This window comes from Lithobates pipiens, unplaced genomic scaffold (assembly GCF_037356315.1).
Source record: "Lithobates pipiens isolate NorthernLeopardFrog02 unplaced genomic scaffold, aLitPip1_a1.2 Scaffold_10, whole genome shotgun sequence".
Classification (NCBI taxonomy): Eukaryota; Metazoa; Chordata; class Amphibia; order Anura; family Ranidae; genus Lithobates; species Lithobates pipiens.
In genome coordinates this window covers 175623663-175647883 of record NW_027507686.1, presented here as the reverse complement: position 1 = coordinate 175647883, position 24221 = coordinate 175623663, and the positions used below count along the sequence as shown (strand labels likewise).

Here is a 24221-nt window from a genome sequence, read left to right as displayed (position 1 = left end):
ATTTTATTATTATCAGGCACATTGAGGGTATTTACTAAAACTGCATGGTGCAAAATCTGGTGCAGCTCTGCATAGAAACAAATCAATTTAAAGGTATTCTTGGAAAAGCTTAATTGAACAAGCTGAAGTTAGAAGCTGATTGGCTGCCATACGCAGCTGCACCAAATTCTGAGTGCTCCAGTTCTAGTAAATCTCCCCTATTGGAGAGGTGGACAGGCCTACATGCTGAATACTATATGAATGGTGTAGGTGGAAGAGGGCGAGTCACTGCTCTGACCCTTTTCCTTAGGGTATGTGAATGTGAAATTGAAATATCTGTAAACAACATATTTCTTTATTTCAAAGAAGGTAACCTGAATAAAAATATGAAAATGATCACAGATATCCAAATACTGGCTTGAATAAAACAAGTGAAATATTACTCCCCACCCCAAATATATATATAAAAAAACAACATTGCTCATAGCTTCTGCCAATTGATTGGTAAAATAATAGATTTTTTCCTCCTAGAATGTGACAAGAATAAGTCCCATGGGAGAGTAATAATAAATATGTATGATAAGGACAGACAATGATAAATGTGTACATAGCACCAAATTCAACTACTTACCACATGAGACATTTAACTCTTGGTTAGATATCAACTGAAAAATAAGCCGTGTCTACCCTTAACGCTCATAGGGGGAGATTTACTAAAACTAGAGAGTGCAAAATCTGGTGCAGTTCTGCATAGAAACCAATTAGCTTCCAGATTTCACTATCAAAGCTTAAAGTGGTTGTTATCCTCAGACATGAAATCTGAACAAAGCATATCCCCCTATAATGTTTACTTGTCTCAATCCAGAGCACTAAGTGTCATTTTGTCTGTTTCTTCATTGCTCTGCTATCAGCATGAATCACTTCTGACAAGCTTTTCTTACACCAAGAGAAAAATAGTGATAGGTCAGGGACCACCAGCCAGTCACTTCACTTAGTATAAATACGTTTTTACGAATAACTGAACAAGCTGCACCAGATTCTGAGTACTCCAGTTTTACAAAATCTTTTGCACTATGCTAGCCACAAGTCTTTTTCATGGTCTATTTCAAGAAATGCCATAAGCGGTATTTCATTTAAAGCGATCAGAAACATCATTGTTACTGTGACCTGCAGGATATTTCAAGAAGGAACCATGGAGTACACCAGCTCTAGGATCCCTGCACTGGTCCTTACTACTGAGGGGTGCATATGCTGTAATTTAGAGATACACACCTTTATTACATATCTATTGCAAAAGAAAGATTAAAGTAACTGGAAGAGTTTAGTAAATACACACCAAACTAACTTCCTGATACACATAGTTACAAAAATACATTATAAAGACAAACTTTTAATGGCTTTTCATTTTCTTAACACTTCTATTAACAAATAGCAAACACTGCACTTACTTGTTGTAGAGAAAGTCGTAGTTGTCGACTGGGTCAATGTGGTGGTTGATGGTGTAGTTGAAGTAAAAGGAGTTGTAGGACTTGTTACTTCTGAAGTAGTTGTCAATTCTGTGCTAGTTGTAGACTCAGTTACTGTGGTGGTTGATGGCGTAGTTGTAAGTGTTGTTGAGGTAAATGGAGTTGTGGGACTTGTTACTTCTGAAGTAGTTGGCAATTCTGTGCTAGTTGTAGTCTCAGTTACTGTGGTGGTTGATGGCGTAGTTGTAAGTGTTGTTGAAGTAAATGGAGTTGTAGAAGTTGTTAATTCTGAAGTAGTTGTCAATTCTGTGCTAGTTGTAGTCTCAGTTACTGTGGTGGTTGATGGCGTAGTTGTAAGTGTTGTTGAGGTAAATGGAGTTGTGGAAGTTGTAGGCACTGTGCAATGACTTGGTAGCTGACAACAGAAGACTTTAATTTCAAAGTTTAAACATGGAAAAACAGGATGGTTTTTGTAACACTCAAGCCCATAGGAGACATCACAGGTCACGTTCTGTCCCAGCTCTTTCAGGGCTGTATCTGGTCTATCCTTTGATCTGCAGGAAATGTCTTGTGGTTTCTCACAAACTTGAAATCCAGCTTTTCTGATGTTCGTATAGGTCTCAAAATCCCCCCCATCTGGATTAGAATTAGGATAACTCACATCAAACCAAGGTGACCACGAGCAGACTGGAGTACAGGAAGGTGCTGAAACACAAATCATGATTCCATTATTACAAAGGTGTCTTTGCATAACTGAATTTTGGAAATAATGTAGTTTTTCCATAAATTGATCCGGAACATATACAGCTATCCAGAAGGATTTTTACCAAACTGAAAGGTGTTGCTGACTTTGTCTAGGATGCCATAAACATGGACTGGCATATTATGCATTATCTCAGCAAATACACTTTTTGGGAAGAAAAATTGGCAAATTCATATTGTATGTATTACATTACTATGGAATTGTGATGATGGTCGTTATTATAAAGACATCATTTTTAGTAAAATCAACATTGTTTAAACAGAACAGACACTGTGCATTTTATTATTTTCAGGCACATTGAGGGTATTTACTAAAACTGCATGGTGCAAAATCTGGTGCAGCTCTGCTTAGAAACAAATCAATTTAAAGGTATTCTCAGCAAAGCTTACTTGAACAAGCTGAAGTTAGAAGTTGATTGGCTACCATACACAGCTGCACCAAATTCTGAGTGCTCCAGTTTTAGTAAATCTCCCCTATTGGAGAGGTGGACAGGCCTACATGCTGAATACTATATGAAGGGTGTAGGTGGAAGAGGGCGAGTCACTGCTCTGACCCTTTTCCTTGGAGTATGTGAATGTGAAATTGAAATATCTGTAAACAACATATTTCTTTATTTCAAAGAAGGTAACCTGAATAAAAATATGAAAATTATCACAGATGTCCAAATGCTGGCTTGAATAAAACAAGTGAAACATTACCCCCCTAAATATATATAAAAAAACAAAAATAAAAAACGATTCCTGGCTATGAACCAACAGTGCTCATAGCTTCTGCAATTTTTTTGGAAAAATAATAGATTTTTTCCTCCTAGAATGTGACAAGAATAAGTCCCCTGGGAGAGTAATAACAAAAATGTATGATAAGGACAGACAATGATAAATGTGTACATATCACCACATTCAACTACTTACCACATGAGACATTTAACTCTTGGTTAGATATCAACTGAAAAAAATAATGTTTACTTGTCTCAATCCAGAGCATTAAGTGTAATTTTTGTCTGTTTCTTCATTGCTCTGCTATCAGCATGAATCACTTCTGACAAGCTTTTCTTACACCAAGAGAAAAATGGTGATAGGTCAGGGACCACCAGCAGAATGACAGCCCCAGCTCTGTTCCTGTGAGCTGTGTGGAGGGGGGGGGGGCGTGTCTCTTTCTTCCAATCAGCTTTCAGAACTCTGCTAACTTTAAAAATTCAGCATTTTGAATGGATGTAGAGAAAAGAAGACTGCAGATAGACATGTACAACTTATGTAGGAGGATTTTTTACATTTCTGTGTATCACCTGAGGCCAGTCACTTCACTTAGTATAAATACGTTTTTAAGAATAACTGAACAAGCTGCTCCAGATTCTGAGTAATCCAGTTGTAAAAAATCTTTTGCGCTAAGCTAGCCACAAGTCTTTTTCATGGTCTATTTCAAGAAATGCCATAAGCGGTATTTAATTTAAAGCGATAAGAAGCATCATTGTTACTGTGACCTGCAGGACATTTCAAGAAGGAACCATGGAGTACACCAGCTCCAGGATCCCTGCATTGGTCCTTACTACTGAGGGGTGCATATGCTGTAATTTAGAGATACACACCTTTATTACATATCTATTGCAAAAAAAAGATTAAAGTAACTGGAAGAGTTTAGTAAATACACACCAAACTAACTTCCTGATACACACAGTTACAAAAATACATTATAAAGACAAACTTTTAATGGCTTTTCATTTTCTTAACACTTCTATTAACAAATAGCAAACACTGCACTTACTTGTTGTAGAAAAAGTCGTAGTTGTCGACTGGGTCAATGTGGTGGTTGATGGTGTAGTTGAAGTAAAAGGAGTTGTAGAAGTTGTTACTTCTGAAGTAGTTGTCGATTCTGTGCTAGTTGTAGACTCAGTTACTGTGGTGGTTGATGGCGTAGTTGTAAGTGTTGTTGAAGTAAAAGGAGTTGTAGGAGTTGTTACTTCTGAAGTAGTTGTCAGTTCTGTGCTAGTTGTAGACTCAGTTACTGTGGTGGTTGATGGCGTAGTTGTAAGTGTTGTTGAAGTAAATGGAGTTGTAGAAGTTGTTAATTCTGAAGTAGTTGTAAATTCTGTGCTAGTTGTAGTCTCAGTTACTGTGGTGGTTGATGGTGTAGTTGTAACTGTTGTTGAGCTAAATGGAGTTGTGGAAGTTGTAGGCACTGGGCAATGACTTGGTAGCTGACAACAGAAGACTTTAATTTCAAAGTTTAAACATGGAAAAACAGGATGGTTTTTGTAACACTCAAGCCCATAGGAGACATCACAGGTCACGTTCTGTCCCAGCTCTTTCAGGGCTGTATCCACTCTATCCTTTGATCTGCAGGAAATGTCTTGTGGTTTCTCACAAACTTGAAATCCAGCTTTTCTGATGTTCGTATAGGTCTCAAAATCCCCCCCATCTGGATTAGAATTAGGATAACTCACATCAAACCAAGGTGACCACGAGCAGACTGGAGTACAGGAAGGTGCTGAAACACAAATCATGATTCCATTATTACAAAGGTGTCTTTGCATAACTGAATTTTGGAAATAATGCAGTTTTTCCATAAATTATTCCGGAACATATACAGCTAACCAGAAGGATTTTTACCAAACTGAAAGGTGTTGCTGACTTTGTCTAGGATGCCATAAACATGGACTGGCATATTATGCATTATCTCAGCAAATACACTTTTTGGGAAGAAAAATTGACAAATTCATATTGTATGTATTACATTACTATGGAATTGTGATGATGGTCGTTATTATAAAGACATCCTTTTTAGTAAAATCAATATTGTTTAAACAGAACAGACACTGTGCATTTTATTATTATCAGGCACATTGAGGGTATTTACTAAAACTGCATGGTGCAAAATCTGGTGCAGCTCTGCTTAGAAACAAATCAATTTAAAGGTCTTCTTGGCAAAGCTTAATTGAACAAGCTGAAGTTAGAAGCTGATTGGCTACCATACACAGCTGCACCAAATTCTGAGTGCTCCAGTTTTAGTAAATCTCCCCTATTGGAGAGGTGGACAAGCCTACATCCTGAATACTATATGAATGGTGTAGGTGGAAGCGGGAGAGTCACTGCTCTGACCCTTTTCCTTGGAGTATGGGAATGTGAAATTGAAATATCTGTAAACAACATATTTATTTATTTCAAAGAAGGTAACCTGAATAAAAATATGAAAATGATCACAGATGTCCAAATGCTGGCTTGAATAAAACAAATTAAATATTACCCCCCCAAATATATATATATATATATATATATATATATTAAAAAAAACTATAACTGGCTATGAACCAACAGTGCTCACAGCTTCTGCCAATTTTATAGTAAAATAATAGATTATTTCCTCCTAGAATGTGACAAGAATAAGTCCCATGGGAGAGTAATAATAAAAATGTATGATAAGGACAGACAATGATAAATGTGTACATAGCACCAAATTCAACAACTTGCCACATGAGACGTTTAACTCTTGGTTAGATATCAACTTAAAAAATAAGTCGTGTCTACCCTTAACACTCATAGGGGGAGATTTACTAAAACTAGAGAATGCAAAATCTGGTGCAGTTCTGCATAGAAACCAATTAGCTTCCAGATTTCACTTTCAAAACTTAAAGTGGCTGTTATCCTCAGACATGAAATCTGAACAAAGCATATCCCCCTATAATGTTTACTTGTCTCAATCCAGAGCACTAAGTGTCATTTTTGTCTGTTTCTTCATTGCTCTGCTATCAGCATGAATCACTTCTGACAAGCTTTTCTTAAACCAAGAGAAAAATGGTGATAGGTCAGGGACCACCAGCAGAATGACAGCCCCAGCTCTGTTCCTATGAGCTGTGTGGAGGGGGGGGGGGGTCTCTTTCTTCCAATCAGCTTTCCGAACTCTGCTTACTGAGCTCTGCAGAGTATAATTTCAGCTCTCTGCCCACTTTTTTTCTGAACTCTCAGATAACTTTAAAAATTCAGCATTTTGAATGGATGCAGAAAAAAGAAGACTGCAGATAGACATGTACAACTTATGTAGGAGGATTTTTTTACATTTCTGTGTATCACCTGAGGCCAGTCACTTCACTTAGTATAAAATTTTTACAAATAACTGAACAATCTGCTCCAGATTCTGAGTACTCCAGTTGTAAAAAATCTTTTACACTAAGCTAGCCACAAGTCTTTTTCGTGGTCTATTTCAAGAAATGCCATAAGCGGTATTTCATTTAAAGTGATAAAGATAAAAGCAAAAGAAAGATTAAAGTAACTGGAAGAGTTTTAGTAAATACACACCAAACTAACTTACTGATACAAACAGTTACAAAAATACATTGTAAGGACAAACTTTTTAATGGCTTTTCATTTTCTCAACACTTCTATTAACAATCACATATTATGAGTATCGCCTCTGGTCTAAATCATTATAAATATTGTATAACGTACCATCATCCAGAATTTGTAGTTTTTTAAAAGAGAAGAAGGGTCGAATGGAAGTATCGGGTAGTCGCTCACACCAACCCCATATGTAGTTCCATTCAGCCCTATAATAGATTGGACTATACCGGTACTTGGTAATAGAAAAACATCAGTAGAATTTAAAATCGATATAATATTTAATCAAAATATAAAACAAGACAATAATGAAATATCACTTGAAGAAGTACAATGATATGCACATCACAGTTGAGGTATTCCTGACGGGTTCTCCATAGGGAACATTCAACCGTAGAGGATGCACAATAATTTTCCTCGACTAGTTTCGCGGGAAAGGCCCGCTTCTTCAGGAGGATATCTATACAAAAGTATCACAATCATTAAATAATACACACATATAAAACTATAAGCAATACAATTATCATGATGTTATTGATTTTACATACACAAATTCCCCATATGCAAAAAAGGGAGATCCGCTCACCCCACTTCAAGGAACAGGCTGCAGGCAAGGAAGTCCACAAAGTCCCCCCACGGTGAACATGGGGGATTGGTAAGCGCCGGCTCTAGATAAATAATATTATAATCGTTTATCAATTAGGTAGAAGTATATCTTGGATTAAGGAAGGGAAGAAGGACAGGAGAGGAAAGGAAGGACACCGTGATTGGTGAAACCGTGATTTGGGGGGGGGGGGAGAGAAAGAAGGGGGGGGAAATAAGAGGGAAAAAAGGGGGGGGGGGAGAGAGGGGAGGGAAGAAAAAAAAAAAAAAAAATAAAAAAAAAAAAAAAAAAAAAAAGGGGGGGGGGGGGAAAGGGGGAGGGGGAAGGGGAAGGGAAAGGGGGAAGGGAGGGGAAAAGAGGGAAGGAAGGGAAGGGAGAAGGAGTGAGGGTGGAATAGGTTAAAGTGGCTACATATAGTTCCAAAGGTATAAGATCAAAAAGTGATTTAAACCATAATATCTCATATAAATATATGTGTAAAAATTCAAACGTGAGTAGTCAAGTGTATCCATGTGGATTAAATAATATGAAGAGAAAATTAGAGAGGAACCCTTCACCCAAGTAAGAATCCTTAATTCCAAAGGGGGTTAAGATAAAAGCGAATCGGCTTACCAAAGAGCCAATCAAGAGATCGTGTAAGAACAAGACACCAAAATGGTTAAGCAGGCTTGCAAGGATATTGTACCATTCGCTGAGTATCAGATACCAGGTCCACTGTTAGATAGCTTAATGGCCATCAATACTGTAAAAGGGATGTAAAACATTTAAATATAAAGAAGGTAGGAGGACCGCAGGCATTACCAAGCCAATGCGTCAAAGAAAGAGTTTACACAAATTCGTAAATAAGTAAATAGCATCATATATAGTGGTTATACAGGTAACCACTATATATGATGCTATTTACTTATTTACGAATTTGTGTAAACTCTTTCTTTGACGCATTGGCTTGGTAATGCCTGCGGTCCTCCTACCTTCTTTATATTTAAATGTTTTACATCCCTTTTACAGTATTGATGGCCATTAAGCTATCTAACAGTGGACCTGGTATCTGATACTCAGCGAATGGTACAATATCCTTGCAAGCCTGCTTAACCATTTTGGTGTCTTGTTCTTACACGATCTCTTGATTGGCTCTTTGGTAAGCCGATTCGCTTTTATCTTAACCCCTTTTGGAATTAAGGATTCTTACTTGGGTGAAGGGTTCCTCTCTAATTTTCTCTTCATATTATTTAATCCACATTGGATACACTTGACTACTCACTTTGATTTTAAACATATAATTTATATGAGATATTATGGTTTAAATCACTTTTTGATCTTATACCTTTGGAACTATATGTAGCCTTTACCCTTACACCTATCACCCTTCACCCTTCCCTTCTCTTCTTTTTTCCCCTCCCTTCCCCTCCCCCTTTCCCCTTCCCCTCCTCCTCCCCCTTTCCCCCCCCCCCTTTTTTTTTATTTTTATTTTTTATTTTTTTTTTTCTTCCCTCCCCTCTCTCCCCCCCCCCTTTTTTCCCTCTTATTTTCCCCCCCCCCTTCTTTCTCTCGCCCCCCCCCCCCCCAAAATCACGGTTTCACCCATCACGGTGTCCTTCCTTTCCTCTCCTGTCCTTCTTCCCTTCCTTAATCCAAGATATACTTCTACCTAATTGATAAACGATTATAATATTATTTATCTAGAGCCGGCGCTTACCAATCCCCCATGTTCACCGTGGGGGGACTTTGTGGACTTCCTTGCCTGCAGCCTGTTCCTTGAAGTGGGGTGAGCGGATCTCCCTTTTTTGCATATGGGGAATTTGTGTATGTAAAATCAATAACATCATGATAATTGTATTGCTTATAGTTTTATATGTGTGTATTATTTAATGATTGTGATACTTTTGTATAGATATCCTCCTGAAGAAGCAGGCCTTTTCCCGCGAAACTAGTCGAGGAAAATTATTGTGCATCCTCTACGGTTGAATGTTCCCTATGGAGAACCCGTCAGGAATACCTCAACTGTGATGTGCATATCATTGTACTTCTTCAAGTGATATTTCATTATTGTCTTGTTTTATATTTTGATTAAATATTATATCGATTTTAAATTCTACTGATGTTTTTCTATTACCAAGTACCGGTATAGTCCAATCTATTATAGGGCTGAATGGAACTACATATGGGGTTGGTGTGAGCGACTACCCGATACTTCCATTCGACCCTTCTTCTCTTTTAAAAAACTTCTATTAACAAATAGCAAACACTGCACTTACTTGTTGTAGAGAAAGTCGTAGTTGTCGACTGGGTCTCTGTGGTGGTTGATGGCGTAGTTGTAAGTGTTGTTGAGGTAAATGGAGTTGTAGGACTTGTTACTTCTGAAGTAGTTGGCAATTCTGTGCTAGTTGTAGACTCAGTTACTGTGGTGGTTGATGGCATAGTTGTAAGTGTTGTTGAGGTGAATGGAGTTGTGGAAGTTGTAGGCACTGGGCAATGACTTGGTAGCTGACAACAGAGGACTTTAATTTCAAAGTTTAAACATGGAAAAACAGGATGGTTTTTGTAACACTCAAGCCCATAGGAGACATCACAGGTCACGTTCTGTCCCAGCTCTTCCAGTGTTATATCCGGGTTATCCTTTGATCTGCAGGAAATGTCTTGTGGTTTCTCACAAACTTGAAATCCAGCTTTTCTGATGTTCGTATAGGTCTCAAAATCCCCCCCATCTGGATTAGAATTAGAATAACTCACATCAAACCAAGGTGACCACGAGCAGACTGGAGTACAGGAAGGTGCTGAAACACAAATCATGATTCCATTATTACAAAGGTGTCTTTGCATAACTGAATTTTGGAAATAATGTAGTTTTTCCATAAATTGATCTGGAACATATACAGCTATCCAGAAGGATTTTTACCAAACTGAAAGGTGTCGCTGACTTTGTCTAGGATGCCATAAACATGGACTGGCATATTATCCATTATCTCAGCAAATACACTTTTTGGGAAGAAAACTTGGCAAATTCATATTGTATGTATTACATTACTATGGAATTGTGATGATGGTCGTTATTATAAAGACATCATTTTTAGTAAAATCAACATTGTTTAAACAGAACAGACACTGTGCATTTTATTATTTTCAGGCACATTGAGGGTATTTACTAAAACTGCATGGTGCAAAATCTGGTGCAGCTCTGCTTAGAAACAAATCAATTTAAAGGTATTCTCAGCAAAGCTTACTTGAACAAGCTGAAGTTAGAAGTTGATTGGCTACCATACACAGCTGCACCAAATTCTGAGTGCTCCAGTTTTAGTAAATCTCCCCTATTGGAGAGGTGGACAGGCCTACATGCTGAATACTATATGAATGGTGTAGGTGGAAGAGGGCGAGTCACTGCTCTGACCCTTTTCCTTGGAGTATGTGAATGTGAAATTGAAATATCTGTAAACAACATATTTATTTATTTCAAAGAAAGTAACCTGAATAAATATATGAAAATGATCACAGATGTCCAAATGCTGGCTTGAATAAAACAAGTGAAATATTACCCCCCTAAATATATATATATGTAACTGGCTATGAACCAACAGTGCTCATAGCTTCTGCCAATTTTTTTGGTAAAATAATAGATTTTTTCCTCCTAGAATGTGACAAGAATAAGTCCCATGGGAGAGTAATAATAAAAATGTATGATAAGGACAGACAATGATAAATGTGTACATAGCACCAAATTCATCTACTTAACACATGAGACATTCAACTCTTGGTTAGATATCAACCGAAAAAAAAGCCGTGTCTACCCTTAACACTCATAGGGGGAGATTTACTAAAACTGGAGAGTGCAAAATCTGGTGCAGTTCTGCATAGAAACCTATTAGCTTCCAGATTTCACTATGAAGGCTTGCAGGGGCTGTTATCCTCAGCCATGAAATCTGAACAAAGCATATCTCCCTATAATGTTTACTTGTCTCAATCCAGAGCATTAAGTGTAATTTTCGCCCGGTTCTTCATTGTTCTGCTATCAGCAAGAATCACTTCTGACAAGCTTTTCTTACACCAAGAGAAAAATGGTGATAGGTCAGGGACCACCAGCAGAATGACAGCCCCAGCCCCAGCTCTGTTCCTGTGAGCTGTGAGGAGGGGGGGGGGGGGGTGTCTCTTTCTTCCAATCAGCTTTAAGAACTCTGCTTACTGAGCTCTGCAGAGTATAATTGTAGCTCTCGGCCCACTTTGTTTCTGAACTCTCAGATAACTTTAAAAATTCAGCATTTTGAATGGATATAGAGAAAAGAAGACTGCAGATAGACATGTACAACTTATGTAGGAGGATTTTTTACATTTCTGTGTATCACCTGAGGCCAGTCACTTCACTTAGTATAAATATGTTTTTAAGAATAACTGAACAAGCTGCTCCAGATTCTGAGTAATCCAGTTGTAAAAAATCTTTTGCGCTAAGCTAGCCACAAGTCTTTTTCGTGCTCTATTTCAAGAAATGTCATAAGCGGTATTTCATTTAAAGTGATAATAAGCATCATTGTTACTGTGACCTGCAGGACATTTCAAGAAGGAACCATGGAGTACACCAGCTCCAGGATCCCTGCACTGGTCCTTACTACTGAGGGGTGCATATGCTGTAATTTAGAAATACAAACCTTTATTACATAGCTATTGCAAAAGAAAGATTAAAGTAACTGAAAGAGTTTAGTAAATACACACCAAAATAACTTCCTGATATACAAAAATACATTGTAAAGACAACATTTTTAATGGCTTTTAATTTTCTCAACACTTCTATTAACAAATAGCAAACACTGAACTTACTTGTTGTAGAGAAAGCCGTAGTTGTCGACTGGGTCACTGTGGTGGTTGATGGCGTAGTTGTAAGTGTTGTTGAAGTATATGGAGTTGTAGAAGTTGTTACTTCTGAAGTAGTTGTCAATTCTGTGCTAGTTGTAGTCTCAGTTACTGTGGTGGTTGATGGCGTAGTTGTAAGTGTTGTTGAGGTAAATGGAGTTGTAGAAGTTGTTACTTCTGAAGTAGTTGGATATTCTGTGCTAGTTGTAGTCTCAGTCACTGTGGTGGTTGATGGCGTAGTTGTAAGTGTTGTTGAAGTAAATGGAGTTGTAGAAGTTGTTACTTCTGAAGTAGTTGGCAATTCTGTGCTAGTTGTAGTCTCAGTTACTGTGGTGGTTGATGGCGTAGTTGTAAGTGTTGTTGAGGTAAATGGACTTGTGGAAGTTGTTACTTCTGAAGTAGTTGGATATTCTGTGCTAGTTGTAGTCTCAGTCACTGTGGTGGTTGATGGCGTAGTTGTAAGTGTTGTTGAAGTAAATGGAGTTGTAGAAGTTGTTACTTCTGAAGTAGTTGGCAATTCTGTGCTAGTTGTAGTCTCAGTCACTGTGGTGGTTGATGGCGTAGTTGTAAGTGTTGTTGAGGTAAATGGACTTGTGGAAGTTGTTACTTCTGAAGTAGTTGGATATTCTGTGCTAGTTGTAGTCTCAGTCACTGTGGTGGTTGATGGCGTAGTTGTAAGTGTTGTTGAGGTAAATGGACTTGTGGAAGTTGTTACTTCTGAAGTAGTTGGATATTCTGTGCTAGTTGTAGTCTCAGTCACTGTGGTGGTTGATGGCGTAGTTGTAAGTGTTGTTGAAGTAAATGGAGTTGTAGAAGTTGTTACTTCTGAAGTAGTTGGCAATTCTGTGCTAGTTGTAGTCTCAGTCACTGTGGTGGTTGATGGCGTAGTTGTAAGTGTTGTTGAGGTAAATGGACTTGTGGAAGTTGTTACTTCTGAAGTAGTTGGATATTCTGTGCTAGTTGTAGTCTCAGTCACTGTGGTGGTTGATGGCATAGTTGTAAGTGTTGTTGAGGTAAACGGAGTTGTGGAAGTTGTATGCACCGGGCAATGACTTGGTAGCTGACAACAGAAGACTTTAATTTCAAAGTTTAAACATGGAAAAACCGGATGGTTTTTGTAACACTCAAGCCCATAGGAGACATCACAGGTCACGTTCTGTCCCAGCTCTGTCAGGGCTGTATCTGGTCTATCCTTTGATCTGCAGGAAATGTCTTGTGGTTTCTCACAAACTTGAAATCCAGCTTTTCTAATGTTCGTATAGGTCTCAAAATCCTCCCCATCTGGATTAGAATTAGGATAACTCACATCAAACCAAGGTGACCACGAGCAGACTGGAGTACAGGAAGGTGCTGAAACACAAATCATGATTCCATTATTACAAAGGTGTCTTTGCATAACTGAATTTTGGAAATAATGCAGTTTTTCCATAAATTATTCCGGAACATATACAGCTAACCAGAAGGATTTTTACCAAACTGAAAGGTGTTGCTGACTTTGTCTAGGATGCCTTCAACATAGACTGGCATATTATCCATTATCTCAGCAAAAACACTTTTTGGGAAGAAAAAATGGCAAATTAATATTGTATGTATTACATTACTATGGAATTGTGATGATGGTCGTTATTATAAAGGCATCCTTTTTAGTAAAATCAACATTGTTTAAACAGAACAGACACTGTGCATTTTATTATTATCAGGCACATTGAGGGCATTTACTAAAACTGCATGGTGCAAAATCTGGTGCAGCTCTGCTTAGAAACAAATCAATTTAAAGGTATTCTTGGCAAAGCTTAATTGAACAAGCTGAAGTTAGAAGCTGATTGGCTACCATACACAGCTGCACCAAATTCTAAGTGCTCCAGTTCTAGTAAATCTCCCCTATTGGAGAGGTGGACAGGCCTAAATGCTGAATACTATATGAATGGTGTAGGTGGAAGAGGGCGAGTCACTGCTCTGACCCTTTTCCTTGGAGTATGTGAATGTGAAATTGATATATCTGTAAACAACATATTTCTTTATTTCAAAGAAGGTAACCTGAATAAAAATCTGAAAATGATCACAGATGTCCAAATGCTGGCTTGAATAAAACAAGTGAAATATTACCCCCCTAAATATATATATATATATATATATATATATATATATATATATATATATATATAAAAACTATAACTGGCTATGAACCAACAGTGCTCATAGCTTCTGCCAATTTTTTGGTAAAATAATAGATTTTTTCCTCCTAGAATGTGACAGGAATAAGTCCCCTGGGAGAGTAATAATAAAAATGTATGATGAGGACAGACAGTGATAAATGTGTACATAGCACCACATTCAACTACTTACCACATGAGACATTTAACTCTTGGTTAGATATCAACTGAACAAAAATAAGTCGTGTCTACCCTTAACACTCGTAGGGGGAGATTTACTAAAACTGGAGAGTGCAAAATCTGGTGCAGTTCTGCATCGAAACCAATTAGCTTCCAGATTTCACTTTCAAAACTTAAAGTGGTTGTTATCTTCAGACATGAAATCTGAACAAAGCATATCCCCCTATAATGTTTACTTGTCTCAATCCAGAGCACTAAGTGTCATTTGTGTCTGTTTCTTCATTGCTCTGCTATCAGCATGAATCACTTCTGACAAGCTTTTCTTACACCAAGAGAAAAATGGTGATAGGTCAGGGACCACCACCAGAATGACAGCCCCAGCTCTGTTCCTGTGAGCTGTGTGGAGGGGGGGGGGTGTCTCTTTCTTCCAATCAGCTTTCAGAACTCTGCTTACTGAGCTCTGCAGAGTATAATTTCAGCTCTCTGACCACTTTTTTTCTGAACTCTGAGATAACTTTAAAAATTCAGCATTTTGAATGGATGTAGAGAAAAAAAGACTGCAGATAGACATGTACAACTTATGTAGGAGGATTTTTTAAATTTCTGTGTATCACATGTGGCCAATCACTTCACTTAGTATAAATACATTTTTACGAATAACTTAACAAGCTTCACCAGATTCTGAGTAATCCAGTTGTAAAAAATATTTTGCGCTAAGCTAGCCACAAGTCTTTTTCGTGGTCTATTTCAAGAAATACCATAAGCAGTATTTCATTTAAAGCGATAAAGATAAAGCAAAAGAAAGATTAAAGTAACTGGAAGAGTTTAGTAAATACACACCAAACTAACTTCCTGATACACACAGTTACAAAAATACATTGTAAGGACAAACTTTTTAATGGCTTTTCATTTTCTCAACACTTCTATTAACAAATAGCAAACACTGCACTTACTTGTTGTAGAGAAAGTCGTAGTTGTCGACTGGGTCAATGTGGTGGTTGATGGTGTAGTTGAAGTAAAAGGAGTTGTAGGACTTGTTACTTCTGAAGTAGTTGTCAATTCTGTGCTAGTTGTAGACTCAGTTACTGTGGTGGTTGATGGCGTAGTTGTAAGTGTTGTTGAGGTAAATGGAGTTGTGGGACTTGTCACTTCTGAAGTAGTTGGCAATTCTGTGCTAGTTGTAGTCTCAGTTACTGTGGTGGTTGATGGCGTAGTTGTAAGTGTTGTTGAAGTAAATGGAGTTGTAGGAGTTGTTACTTCTGAAGTAGTTGTCAATTCTGTGCTAGTCGTAGACTCAGTTACTGTGGTGGTTGATGGCGTAGTTGTAAGTGTTGTTGAGGTAAATGGAGTTGTGGAAGTTGTAGGCACTAGGCAATGACTTGGTAGCTGACAACAGAAGACTTTAATTTCAAAGTTTAAACATGGGAAAACAGGATGGTTTTTGTAACACTCAAGCCCATAGGAGACATCACAGGTCACGTTCTGTCCCAGCATTTTCAGGGCTGTATCCGGTCTATCCTTTGATCTGCAGGAAATGTCTTGTGGTTTCTCACAAACTTGAAATCCAGCTTTTCTGATGTTCGTATAGGTCTCAAAATCCCCCCCATCTGGATTAGAATTAGGATAACTCACATCAAACCAAGGTGACCACGAGCAGACTGGAGTACAGGAAGGTGCTGAAACACAAATCATGATTCCATTATTACAAAGGTGTCTTTGCATAACTGAATTTTGGAAATAATGCAGTTTTTCCATAAATTATTCTGGAACATATACAGCTATCCAGAAGGATTTTTACCAAACTGAAAGGTGTTGCTGACTTTGTCTAGGATGCCATAAACATGGACTGGCATATTATCCATTATCTCAGCAAATACACTTTTTGGGAAGAAAAATTGGCAAATTCATATTGTATGTATTACATTACTATGGAATTTGTGATGATGGTCGTTATTATAAAGGCATCCTTTTTAGTAAAATCAACATTGTTTAAACAGAACAAACAGTGTGCATTTTATTATTATCAGGCACATTGAGGGCATTTACTAAAACTGCATGGTGCAAAATCTGATGCAAAATCTGGTGCAGCTCTGCTTAGAAACAAATCAATTTAAAGGTATTCTTGGCAAAGCTTATTTGAACAAGCTGAAGTTAGAAGCTGATTGGCTACCGTACACAATTGCACCAAAATCTGAGTGCTCCAGTTTTAGTAAATCTCCCCTATTGGAGAGGTGGACAAGCCTACATCCTGAATACTATATAAATGGTGTAGGTGGAAGAGGGCGAGTCACTGCTCTGACCATTTTCCTTGGAGTATGTGAATGTGAAATTGAAATATCTGTAAACAACATATTTCTTTATTTCAAAGAAGGTAACCTGAATAAAAATATGAAAATGTTCACAGATGTCCAAATGTTGGCTTGAATAAAACAAGTGAAATATTACCCCCCTAAATATATATATATATATATATATATATATATATATATATATATATATATATATATATATATATATATATATATATATATATATATATATATATATATATATATACTATATATATAAACTGGCTATGAACCAATAGTGCTCATAGCTTCTGTCAATTTTTTGGTAAAATAATAGATTTTTTTCCTCCTAGAATGTGACAAGAATAAGTCCCATGGGAGAGTAATAATAAAAATGTATGACAAGGACAGACAGTGATAAATGTGTACATAGCACTAAATTCAGCTACTTACCACATGAGACATTTAACTCTTGGTTAGATATCAACTGAAAAATAAGCTGTGTCTACCCTTAACACTCATAGGAGGAGATTTACTAAAACTGTAGATTGCAAAATCTGGTACAGTTCTGCATAGAAACCAATTAGCTTCCAGATTTCACCTTCAAAACTATCTTCCTGTTACACACAGTTACAAAAATACATTGTAAAGACAACATTTTTAATGGCTTTTAATTTTCTCAACACTTCTATTAACAAATAGCAAACACTGCACTTACTTGTTGTAGAGAAAGTCGTAGTTGTTGACTGGGTCAATGTGGTGGTTGATGGTGTAGTTGTAAGTGTTGTTGAAGTAAATGGAGTTGTAGGACTTGTTACTTCTGAAGTAGTTGGCAATTCTGTGCTAGTTGTAGTCTCAGTTACTGTTTGGGGAAAAAATGAAACACCCACCATTTTAATCTGTAGGGCCTTCACTTTAAAAAATGATATAATGTTTGCGGGTTCAAATTAATTATCTTAATTAAAAAAATGTTTTCATATAAACAATAAGTGCCAGAAAGGGCTTTGTCTAAATATTGTACATAAAATGCCAGGACAGTTCAAACCCCCCTCCCCTCCCCCCCAATGGACCCATTTTGGAAAGTAGACCATGTCCATGTAGTCCATGGAATATTTTATATTTTGAGACAAGTTGCGGGAAAAAGTCAATTTTCTTCCTTTTTTTTTTTTCTTCACAAAGTTTTCACTAAATGATATATTGCTCAAACATGCCATAGGAATATGTGAAATTACACCCCAAAATACATTCTGTTGCTTCTCCTGAGTACGGGGATACTACATGTGTGAGACTTTTTGGGAGCCTAGCCATGTACAGGACCCCGAAAACCAATCACTGTCAGGCTTTCTATGGGTGTAAATTTTTGATTTCACTTTTCACTGCCTATCACAGTTTTGGAGGCCATGGAATGCCCAGATGGCACAAACCTCCCTCAACTGACCCCATTTTGGAAAGTAGACACCCCTATTTGCAGATCTCACCTATTTGCAATCGGATGGCAGCAGAAGTGTTTTCTTCAAATTAATATAAGCCACCCATTAGTCCCACTTTTTGCAGTTAGAGATTTTAATATACTGGATCCAACGCTGGATATATTAAAAAAAAAATCAGTCTCTGGGCCCTAGGGAACAAACGCCATTTGCCCACTACCTGTCTGAAGCTGGACTCACAGATCTTTGGAGATGTTGTCATCCCCTGGTGCCTCAACATTCCTGTTTCTCACGTACACATTCATCTAATGGGATGCAATGCCAAGCTGCTGCTAACAAAGCAAACAGAATATTGGCATGCATTAAAAAGGGAATCAACTCCAGAGATAAAACGATAATTCTCCCGCTCTACAAGACTCTGTACTGGAATCACTGGAAATGGAGCAGGTACAAACAAGGGCAACAAAACTAATAAAGGGTCTGGAGCATATAAGTTATGAGAAAAGGTTGCAATCACTGAACTTATTCTCTCTGGAGAAGAGACACTTGAGAGGGAATATGATTTCAATATACAAATACCATACTGGTGACCCCACAATAGGGATAAAACTTTTTCGCAAAAGGGAATTTGACAAGACACATGGCCACTCATTAAAATTAGAAGAAAAGAGGTTTAAACTTAAACTACTTAGAGGGTTCTTTACTGTAAGAGCGGCAAGGGTGTGGAATTCCCTTCCACAGGTGGTGGTCTCAGCAGGGGGTATTGATAGTTTCTAACCACACACATAGGTTGGACTTAATGGAATTGTGTCTTTTTTCAAGCTCACCGACTATGTAACTATATAAGTGCACCAGCTTAGCAAATCAACTTCTTTGTGTTGTTTCAGATGTCATGGTTGTCAATGTGGTGTTTGGTGGCATAGGTGTACGAGTTGAGCTATCACTTGTAGGTTTCGAATAAAAGGTTATGATTATTTAATTATGTGTGCCATTACAACATTATCTGTTATTGTACATGGTATATTTATACACAACATATAACACAAACAATCTGAGAAAGCATAACTGTCTACATCATATGCAGCAAGTTTAATGCTATATACAGTACAGCATTCAGAGCATCAGAGCTCTAAATCAATGACCGTTTAGCGAAACTTAACAGGTATATTTATAAAGCAGTAATTCTAACATCCAACAAACATTCACTACAGGTGAATCTTCATGGGGCATGTGTTTTCAGTGCCAGTAATTAATTCACCACCAGTGAATATTTGGTGAAAGTCACATTTACTCCTTTGTAAACATGCCCCTCTGCGTTCTTTCAAGCTAAATTGATAAGTAATGAACTACATTGGTGTGCTTTCTTTCCAAACTTTGTATTTGTAACGTCTCTCAGTTGTGAGTACACAGACTCCAGGTTGTTTGTATACTGTGAGTAGGCTCATTTCAGCCCCACACACTATATTTAGCACAGTATAGCCACTTATCATTATGACACGTTATGTTCTTTTCCTTCAAAGTATCATTCAGATTCAAATGTTGTGAAGAATGAGTGTGACTGGAGCTTTGTGGAGAATTGGCTTTTAGAACATGGCTTATTGTAACACAACTGTTTAGCTGAAATGGACAATTGTAATGTATGAATCGCAAGTAATAACATTTTATAACCATTATCATTTATCTTAATTTAAGGAGACTCTGGCGTTGATTTACTTGCAGTGCACTTGTAGCGCAAAGTGTATTTTCCTTTAGCAAATAAACCCCTATGCAACCTTGCTCATGCAGGACAAAGGGGTTTATTTACTAAAGGCAAATCCACTTTCCACTACAAGTGCCCTGCAAGAGCACATAGAAGTGCAGTCACTGTAGATCTGAGGGGGGGCAGCATTTTTGCTTTTACACAATTGGATAATGAAATCAGCAGAGCTTCCCCTCATTTCAGATCACCCCCTCAGATCTAAAGTGACTGCATTTCCAAAGTGGATTTGCCTTTAGTAAATAAACCCCAAAGGGATAGTGCTTCTGCAGAGGGTAACTCCCAATCCCCTAATAAGCACCTTATCTGCACTCCTTTACAGCCCCTTGCTCCTCCACCAGGCATTTCCAAGTATGGGGAACATGTGGCCTGCTCCCCTATTGTGGCCTATTGTTTGGCCTAATCATTGTCACATGTCCAGGAGAATGATGTCACCACTCCCCTCGGGTTACTGACACAGCCAATTTCAGCTCCAGATAACGAGAAGTTAATAGCTGTGCGGGAGCACAAGTAAGGTGAGTATGGGTTAGGAGATGCCCTTTGCAGAGACACCATTGCTTTGCCCTGCAAAGCGCTGAGCACTTTCCTGTTCATTTGGTCCAGGAGGAATTTAGGAAGTAGAAATTCCCCAAGTGCTATTGCTGTAGAAGTTGTAGCCAAAATTGCTCCAAGATTTGTTTACCTTGGACAGGAGCAGTCAAGAAAGAGATAATAGCTCTGATTTACTATTATTTACACAGATACAATCATGCATTGATGCCACCATGGATTAATCAACTCTTGACCATGGAATTTATCATTCATCCTAGCTGTACACAAACATTCAAGTGCATTGTTTATCCTCAGAATTTATTACCCATGGTGGTTTGCTATAGAATGTATGCTTGATCGTCCAAATGTACACAAGTCAAGCCTTGTCATGTGATTTGGGGTCTAAGTTCTGAGAACAATTTTGCATGCAGATGCCATATAGAAATAATCTGCATCAAGTGCACATAGCTATAGCTATTACAGATTGTAAAAAGAAGTAATTTCTTGGAAAAAAACATTTTCTTTGGAGTAGCAACGATAAAAAAAAAATTTGTTATACTCCAAATAAAACCTTTTTCAAACCTACTTCCACTGGACACCAGGTGCTTCTTTACATTCACTTTTCTAGATTATGTGCGGAATCGATCCTTCAGCCATACCCTGAGTCAGCAGCCCAGATCCCAACAGGTCCCCACTCCTTTCTCAATCTGGGCACTAACCTCATGAAGCACATCCTTCCTTCCACATTTCCTCACATCCATAAGCAGTGACCGATTGAGTCAGTCCAGAGCAATCTCCACCCCCAAAGAACATTTTTTTTTTTTTTACTGTTTCTGTTTGCACAGGGGTATTTTATAAGTTCAATGTACATGGCAATCAAGGACATCACTATACTCACTGAAAATTAGTGTACAATCACCTTGATAAGGTATTGGATTGCAGTCACATGTGTAAATGAAAACTCACATGTGTTTACTCACACGAGTGGGTGTGCAATCCAAACCTATCCCTATGGTTTATCCTAAACCAACCCCAAATGAGTGATTGTTAGTAGCAGTGTTAAACATTTCAAACACAATATCTATTAGTTTCCTTGTATCCCCCTTACTTGTGCTTGGAGAGATGCTCAGGGTTGTTGTAATAGGTGTAGATATGCAGTCATCTACTTCTTGACAGCAGTAGACACTGATCTCATAATCAAAGCAGAGATGTAGGTCTCCCTCCTGGTCATTATTTCGACAAATGAGACCACTGGAGACATTACAGGTCACAAACTGCCCATTGCTTTCCAGTGATGAATTTGGGGATCTGGTTGATCTGCAAGCAATCTGTTCTGGCTTTTCACAAACATCATACCCAGCTTTTCGAATGTTAACATAGGTCTCGAAATCCCCTCCATTTGGTTCTAATGTAGGGGAACTGACATCAAACCAGCGTGACCACTCACACTTTTTACAGATCGGAACTTCGGGGGAAAAAAAATGAAATATAAACACATGCATCATTAAAATACAAAGCAAACTGATAATATATCCTGTAATAATAAAACATTATATAGGGGTCCTGGTGCAATCAACATATTTAAAACAAATCTCTTACAAATGAATGCAAATTTTGAAAGCAAGACTTGCACAATGGGCTGTTGATTGATGCCTTCCCACAGTGTTGCTGTAATGCCGCATACACACGATTGTAATTCCGGCCAGAAAAAGACAGATGAGAGCTTTTCATCTGAAAATGCGACCGCGTGTATGCTCCATCGTAATTTAGCTGTCCGAATTTCCGCCAGCCAACAATTGATGGCATGTTCTCAATTTTCCAGATGGAAAAACTTTCTATTGGTAATTCCGATCGTGTGTATGCAATTCCGACACGCCAAAAAATCACACATGCTCAGATTCAACTACGAGACAGAAGCTATTGGCTACTGGCTATTGAACTTGCTTTTTCTAGTCACGTTGGAATGTGTTGTACGTCACGGCGTTATAAATGATCGGAATTTGATGTGACCGTGTGTAGGCAAGACAGCTTGAGCCGAATTCTGTCGGAATTCTGTCGGGAAAACCATCAGAGCTTTTTCCGACGAGAATTTAGATCGTGTGTACGCGGCATAAGGAAATTTCATCATTGAAATACAGTATTAACTTTTCCAAATTTCAGCATTAAAGTGTGTCCCCTCAGCATAAAACAGTGTAATATGGGCTGCTTCTAAAAAAGTTTACAGAGACCTGGTTTACATTGTAGGATAAGGTGAAGGCATGCCTCCAACATTTCTAAAATCCAGTTTTAGGTCCCCCACAGTGCCCTACACCAACTCATTGTACTTGCAAAAGTTATCTTCATTTGTGAGGGGTGGTAAAACATTTAAAAGTTAGATCAAAAATTCCCTACAACTTTGGTCACACCATTTACAAGTAATCATACAAGGTCATGGTGTGTAAGTAGGCATCCAGGAGAAATCTCCACTTCAGAGATGCCTTTCCTCTTCCTGTCTCTGAACTCCAGACAATGCAATGCTTAACAGCTTTAGGTCTTCAGGAAGAACAGATGTACATGCTCCCTGATTTCTCATTTCATTGATAACAATGCCTGTAACATGATCTGTGAATGGAGGGAGGTCTGATCAGTCACACGGTCCCTGCCACCATTCACAGATTTTGTGACAAGCATGGTAATCAATGAAATAACTTTTCTCAATAGAGGAAGAGGCAGGAGGGAACGTGTCCCAGTCAAGTCATCTTTACTGATGTTACTGCTGTTCTGCCTGAAGACCCAAAGCTGTAAACGTGGAGCATACTTTATTACAGGCAAGTTATTTGACTACAGCTGTAGGATTTTTTTAGCTAAACTTTAGCTTAAAGCTGAATTGATAGATTTATTCTCAACTGTAGGTTGATACTGGGGATTGGGTTTTGTATGGTCAGTCTGGCCTACCAGAGAACTGTTGGATCCATCTGGCGTTTGGCTAGCCAGGCAATGATTGGGTATTACAAAGCCATTGTGTCATGCATACTTGTAGACCACATTACAGTGCAAAAAAATAAAAGAAATAAGGAAAACAATTAAATCGTTCCCATCCCCCGTGCTCGCGTGCAGAAGCAAATGGATACATAAGTTATGCCCGCATATGTAAACGGAGTTCGTGCGAACGCTAGGGCAGAAAAAATTATTCTAGTGCTAGACCTCCTCTGTAACGCTAAACAAGTAACCTTTTAATTTATTTAAAGCGCCTGTGGAGATTTTTATGAATCATATTCATTTTGCCATTCCATGAATGTGCGCAAATTTAAAATGTGACATCTTATGTGACAAAACATTGCGCAAATACCATGTGACATAAAATAATGCAATGATCACTATTTTATTCTCTAGGGTCTCTGCAAAAAATATATACCGGTATTATGTTTGGGGGGTTTCTAATAGTTTTCTAGCAAATAATACTGATATAAACTTCTAAATAAAAAGTCTTGGTCATCAAGTGGCTATACTGAGAAGATTTTCATGTAACCAGTTCCCTACCATCGTATAGTCAAATGACAGCGACAGGAACCCTTCCTCCCTCCGTCAAATGACGTCCTTGACTTCCCAGCATTCTGGTGAGTGTGCGCACACTCGCCGCATCACTGGAGAACCGGTGCATGTGCCAGGCGGTCGCGATGTCTGCCGGGCACCCGCGATTGCTCATCACAAAGCAGGGACGTGGATCTGTGTGTGTAAACACACAGATCCATGTCCTGTCAGGGGAGAGGAGAACTGATCGTATGTTCCTTGTACAGAGGAACACCGATCTGTCTCCTCCCTTCATCAGAGTCCTCCCCTCACAGTTAGAATCACTCCCTAGGGCACACATTTAACCCCTTAAGTGCCCCCTAGTGTTAACCCCTTCCCTGCCATTGACATTTACACAGTA

General features: G+C 38.2%; 1 protein-coding gene across 3 annotated transcripts in view; it reads right to left on the bottom strand.

The window, feature by feature from the left end:
• LOC143935891 (mucin-5B-like) overlaps positions 1-24221 on the bottom strand; it is a 163805-nt gene that overhangs the window by 55196 nt on the left and 84388 nt on the right. The window contains exons 32-38 of one of the 3 annotated variants that reach the window (XM_077460067.1): positions 21420-21776; positions 17316-17459; positions 15263-15985; positions 11944-13326; positions 9396-9914; positions 3970-4692; positions 1428-2150 (exon numbers count right to left, since the gene is read on the bottom strand). In XM_077460067.1, the coding sequence (XP_077316193.1) occupies positions 1428-2150; positions 3970-4692; positions 9396-9914; positions 11944-13326; positions 15263-15985; positions 17316-17459; positions 21420-21776 (4572 nt within the window). The remainder of the gene's footprint in view (positions 1-1427; positions 2151-3969; positions 4693-9395; positions 9915-11943; positions 13327-15262; positions 15986-17315; positions 17460-21419; positions 21777-24221) is intronic. The other 2 variants (XM_077460076.1, XM_077460084.1) reach the window with 2 other exon arrangements.